This window comes from Procambarus clarkii, chromosome 23 (assembly GCF_040958095.1).
Source record: "Procambarus clarkii isolate CNS0578487 chromosome 23, FALCON_Pclarkii_2.0, whole genome shotgun sequence".
Classification (NCBI taxonomy): domain Eukaryota; kingdom Metazoa; phylum Arthropoda; class Malacostraca; order Decapoda; family Cambaridae; genus Procambarus; species Procambarus clarkii.
This window is the reverse complement of record NC_091172.1, coordinates 23355644-23361429: the sequence shown is the minus strand read 5'-3', so window position 1 is coordinate 23361429 and position 5786 is coordinate 23355644. Positions and strand designations below refer to the sequence as shown.

The 5786-nt window shown below is 52.6% G+C and overlaps 1 protein-coding gene across 1 annotated transcript; it reads right to left on the bottom strand.

Moving 5' to 3' along the window:
* Positions 1 to 637: 637 nt before the first annotated feature.
* On the bottom strand, positions 638 to 1387 carry LOC138367772 (glutamine-rich protein 2-like). The gene has a single exon (XM_069329730.1). It carries the CDS (start codon positions 1385 to 1387, stop codon positions 638 to 640), a length of 750 nt encoding a protein of 249 aa, XP_069185831.1.
* Positions 1388 to 5786: the final 4399 nt, after the last annotated feature.

The following is a 5786-nucleotide window of genomic DNA, read 5'->3' as shown; positions in this document are numbered from 1 at the left end:
TGCGTGGTTTTGAGTGAAATACACCTATCCGCCCCACGTGGGGGGGGGGGGGGAGTGGCTGAATCACTAGATGCCATTGTCTGTTAGCACCCAGCGTCTGTTGATGAGTATTAGCGGATACATACACCTCTCACGATCTTCATGTGTACTTCCAATTAACACACACACACACACACACACACACACACACACACACACACACACACACACACACACACACACACACACACACACAATAAAACCATCTGCTTAATCTTTTGAATCAGTGATGTTACTATTGTGCTGCTTCAATTGTGGATATTTTCCAATACTTGTGATTTTTATATTGACAAAGAAAATATAATGGAAAAAGCATGATTTTAGTGTGATGGGTCTCTGTCTGTCTCTGATTACAGTTCATTTGGAACGGTGCTATTGTTCAGTCACCAACACAAGCCTTGGAATCAGGGATTAGATGTAATAGATCGCTGAAGTGATGGTCCCACAACAAGGGATCAGGCACACTACCCTGGGGCACTGTGGCACCATTTCAGTGGCACTCAGGTTTCACTCGATTGATGACGTCCCCTCAGAGTGCATGCACTCTTGAGGGTGGATCCCAGTTCGTTGCAGGGTGGAGCCCGAGGTGGTGGTGGTGTCAGCCGTCCAGGGCGCCAGGGGTGATGGCGCCAGGGGTGACGGCGCCAGGGGTGACGGCGCCAGGGGTGACGGCGCCAGGGGTGACGGCGCCAGGGGTGACGGCGCCAGGGGTGACGGCGCCAGGGGTGACGGCGCCAGGGGTCACGGCGCCAGGGGTCACGGCGCCAGGGATCACGGCGCCAGGGGTCACGGCGCCAGGGGTCACGGCGCCAGGGGTGACGGCGCCAGGGATCACGGCGCCAGGGGTCACGGCGCCAGGGGTCACAGCGCCAGGGATCACGGCGCCTGGGGTCACGGCGCCAGGGGTCACGGCGCCAGGGATCTCGGCGCCAGGGGTCACGGCGCCAGGGGTCACGGCGCCAGGGGTCACGGCGCCAGGGGTCACAGCACCAGGGGTCACGGCGCCTGGGGTCACGGCGCCTGGGGTCACGGCGCCAGGGGTCACGGCGCCTGGGGTCACGGCGCCAGGGGTCACAGCGCCTGGGGTCACGGCGCCTGGGGTCACGGCGCCTGGGGTCACGGCGCCAGGGGTCACGGCGCCAGGGGTCACAGCACCAGGGGTCACGGCGCCTGGGGTCACGGCGCCAGGGGTCACGGCGCCAGGGGTCACAGCACCAGGGGTCACGGCGCCTGGGGTCACGGCGCCAGGGGTCACGGCGCCAGGGGTCACAGCACCAGGGGTCACGGCGCCTGGGGTCACGGCGCCAACAATGTGTTGTTGGTCTCGAAGTCGTCCAGTGATGGACATCACTTAGTGTACACTAAGTGATAAGTGTACTTGTACACTGATCACAGTGAACAAGTTCAACAAAAGAACACCAGTAGAATTATCTTTCCCGCAGCCCCAGCAGGCCATGTGTTCACCTAGTTGTACTCGCCTAGTTGTGCTTGCGGGGAATGAGCTCTGCTCTTTCGGCCCACCTCTCAACTGTCAATCAATCAACTGCACATCAATGTGTGCCGGGAGCTCTGCAAGAATGCACCATTTGATCCCCCAAACTGTGGACTTTCCACCACCCGTTCAACCTTCTGGTATATAAATATAAATAAATAAGGTGTCGACCACCTAATTACCGATGATAGTAACAAATATTGGTTGTTTATGTGCACGAGAACAAGACCTGCAATCGTCCACAGGGCGGGCCGCGGCCCCTGAGATGAGCAGGGTGGCAGGGTGACAGGGTGGACGGGTGGCAGGGTGGCAGGGTAGACGGGTGGCAGGGTAGACGGGTGGCAGGGTAGACGGGTGGCAGGGTAGACGGGTGGCAGGGGGCGGTCAAGCCACCACATCAACACACCTCTGGCTGGCAGCAGCCTCACCTGTGCAGAGTGGTTTAAGGAGGTGGTGGACGTCGTTGTGTTTAATAACCACTATTCACTCCTTTGTCAGTTGTGGTTAGTAAACAGGTGTGAGAGTGACGGGAAATTGATGGTGGAGTGAGGCAACTGCTGGAGGAGTGAGGGAAGGAGTGAGGCAACTGCTGGAGGAGTGAGGGAAGGAGTGAGGCAACTGCTGGAAGAGTGAGGGGAAGGAGTGAGAGAGAGGTAGCAGCTGGAGGAGGCGCGGCAGGAACGAGAGAGAGAGAGAGAGAGAGAGAGAGAGAGAGAGAGAGAGAGAGAGAGAGAGAGAGAGAGAGAGAGAGAGAGAGAGAGAGAGAGGGAGGCAGCAGCTGGAGGAGGCGCGGCAGTACTCAGGAAATGCTCCATCTCTCACGACCTCCGCCACACGTCTGGTTATTGTGCGATGGTGGCGGCGAGGGGTTGGGGGTTGTTGGGGTGTTTGAGGTTGTGGGAGAGTGTTAGCGGGTTTGCGTTGTGTTGGGGATTGAAGGTGTTGGCGTTGTGGGAGATGTTGGGATTGTGGGAGGTTTTGGGGTTGTGGGTTGCTCCCCACAACACCTTGATCCTACTCACCACAACACCTTTAACCGGCTCCCTATAACCTCCTGAATCTCCTCCTCGTAACTCCCTAAACCGGCTCTCCATAACCCCTGAACCGGCTCCCCATAATCCCCTGAACCGGCTCCCCATAACCCCCTGAACTGGCTTCCCATAACCTCGTGAACCGGCTCCCCATAACCTCGTGAACCAGCTTCCTATAACTCCCTAAACTGCCTCCCCATAACCCCCTGAACCGGCTCCCCATAACCCCCTGAACCTGCTCCCCATAACGCCCCTTACAATCATAACCTCCCATAACAAAATCACCGAGCGTACAGTCCGTGCCCTTGTTGTTCGGAGTTAGCGTCCCCTAGTGATGCTCAGGAGCGCTTGACCTTAGTATCCGCTCCCCATTACCGACCCGTTGATCACCACCGGTCAGACCCCATCTCTGCAACATCCCCTCCCCCCCCCACACTACCCCATCCCTAATCACCCCATGATCCACCCCAGACCCTCCCCCCCAACCCCTGACGGTAGCACGGTGGGAGCCACTGATTACAACCACAAGCTTCACCTCATTACCAGCGACGATTGGCTGGCAGCAGATGGTCCTTCGAACCGTACCGTGACGTCACGCCAGATCAATATGCTTGACCGAGCGACTCCGAAAATTTATTTTATTGCGTCAGGGAAGTTCTGGCTCACACTCCCATGGTTGTCTGCTGTCGTCATGGTGCGCTGGCATGGTTGGTGTCATGACTGCTGGCATGGTTGGTGTCATGGCTGCCGGCATGGTTGGTGTCATGGCTGCCGGCATGGTTGGTGTCATGGCTGCTGGCATAGTTGGTGTCATGACTGCCGGCATGGTTGGTGTCATGACTGCCGGCATGGTTGGTGTCATGACTGCCGGCATGGTTGGTGTCATGACTGCCGGCATGGTTGGTGTCATGACTGCCGGCATGGTTGGTGTCATGACTGCCGGCATGGTTGGTGTCATGACTGCCGGCATGGTTGGTGTCATGACTGCTGGCATGGTTGGTGTCATGGCTGCTGGCATGGTTGGTGTCATGACTGCTGGCATGGTTGGTGTCGTGACTGCCGGCATGGTTGGTGTCATGACTGCCGGCATGGTTGGTGTCATGACTGCCGGCATGGTTGGTGTCATGACTGCCGGCGTGGTTGGTGTCATGACTGCCGGCATGGTTGGTGTCATGACTGCCGGCATGGTTGGTGTCATGACTACCGGCATGGTTGGTGTCATGGCCGCTGGCATGGTATGTATCATGTATGCTGCTATAACACACAACAATGTTGGCTATCACTACACTTGGTTTTACCCGGTGTATCATAGCATGATACAATGTATACATATGTATCATAACATATGTATGCACTGTGTGTATCATAGCATGACACATACAATATATATATACATATTGTATCATAACATTTGTATGCACTTCATTATTTTACACTATGTATCTTCGCCTGGCTGTCACTACACATATTGACACATACTATCACCGCATGTGTACCCCTCTAACCTCCACCATCATACACCGCCTGTCATATGCCACCCGTCATACACTATTCATTCACCACCTGTCATATATCACCTACCATACACCGCTTGTCATATACTGCCTATCATTCACGTTTCATATATGAATCATATATTGATTAATAAATGAATTCATGTATGAATTCACACATGATTCACATATCATATATGATTCATATATGAATCATGTACCACCTGCAATACATGTGTCATATACATGTCATACGCTGCTTGTTATGTATTATCTGTCATATACTGCGTATTCTTACATCATATATCTTGGCATTTGTCATATATTAGTAATATACCACTTGTCATACCATACATCTCTTGCTGCCAATATTGATATAAGATATATGCTGTGTCCACTCACTGTGTCAGGCTCACCTGTCATGCCGTGCTTACGGTGTAACTGTGTTGTGAGTCTCTAGTTTATATTAGAGTTGCTTTTGAAGAACATTATAAGGTTGTGAAGAACATTAGAAGGTTGTGAAGAACATTAGAAGGTTGTGAAGAACATTAGAAGGCTGTGAAGAACATTAGAAGGCTGTGAAGAACATTAGAAGGTTGTGAAGAACATTAGAAGGTTGTGAAGAACATTAGAAGGTTGTGAAGAACATTAGAAGGCTGTGAAGAACATTAGAAGGTTGTGAAGAACCTTGTAATCTTCATGAGTGTTGGCCAGGATACAGTGATGCAAAGTCAGGCCTATATGTGGAAAGCCATAAAAATGTCAGCGTTAATGGGCTCCATTAACAATGAGGGAACCAAGCGTCAGTGTGTTCACTGTCAATGGCTCTCTACGCCAGACTAACGCTAGCCAGTAGGCACCGTTGCTAGGGAAGGAAGCCTCAGAGACCTGCCTCAGAGTCCTGCCTCAGAGTCCTGCCTCAGAGACCTGCCTCAGAGACCTGCCTCAGAGACCAGCCTCAGAGACCTGCCTCAGAGACCTGCCTCAGAGACCTGCCTCAGAGTCCTGCCTCAGAGACCTGCCTCAGAGACCTGCCTCAGAGTGTACAGTTAACCTGTACAGTTAAGCAGACGAGAGTGGAGGTTGGCCTTGAGTTTAGGAGCGCGTGAATTACTGAAAGACTCGAATGGCACTTGTCGTAGACTAATTATTCCCGGTGGAACACTCCTAAAATACCTGGATAAAGAGAGTAAGTCGGGGTTGTTCCATTGGTATTTACATATTAATTGCCTGGTGTAGGAACTTGAGCTGCCAGGATGGGTCAGGTTTAATTATTGTGTTTAATTCAGTCTCAGGAGTTGTGGACTGTAAATTGTCTTTGTGTTAATTGATTCTTTCAGTCATGTCTATGTGTAGCTGCTTGTAAGTAAGTAATAAAATCCTTTGGCTCCCTGTGGTATCTGTCCAGGCCGTCCTGCCCAACGGTTCCGCCATCACTAAAGTGCTGTTGTACTGTCCGGACGTTGTACTCAACTGTCCGGACGTTGTACTCAACTGTCCGGACGTTGTACTCAACTGTCCGGACGTTGTACTCAACTGTCCGGACGTTGTACTCAACTGTCCGGACCTAAACTGTCCTCCCCCCCCCCCCCCCCCCCCCGCTAGCTCCAGCCAAAGCTACAGAGATTGGGCTCATTTTGTTTACAAAATATCGACCAATAACAAAATGTGAACGAACCTACGAATAGGCAATATCAGAGTATATTCACTAGTTTAGTTCTACGGTACTTA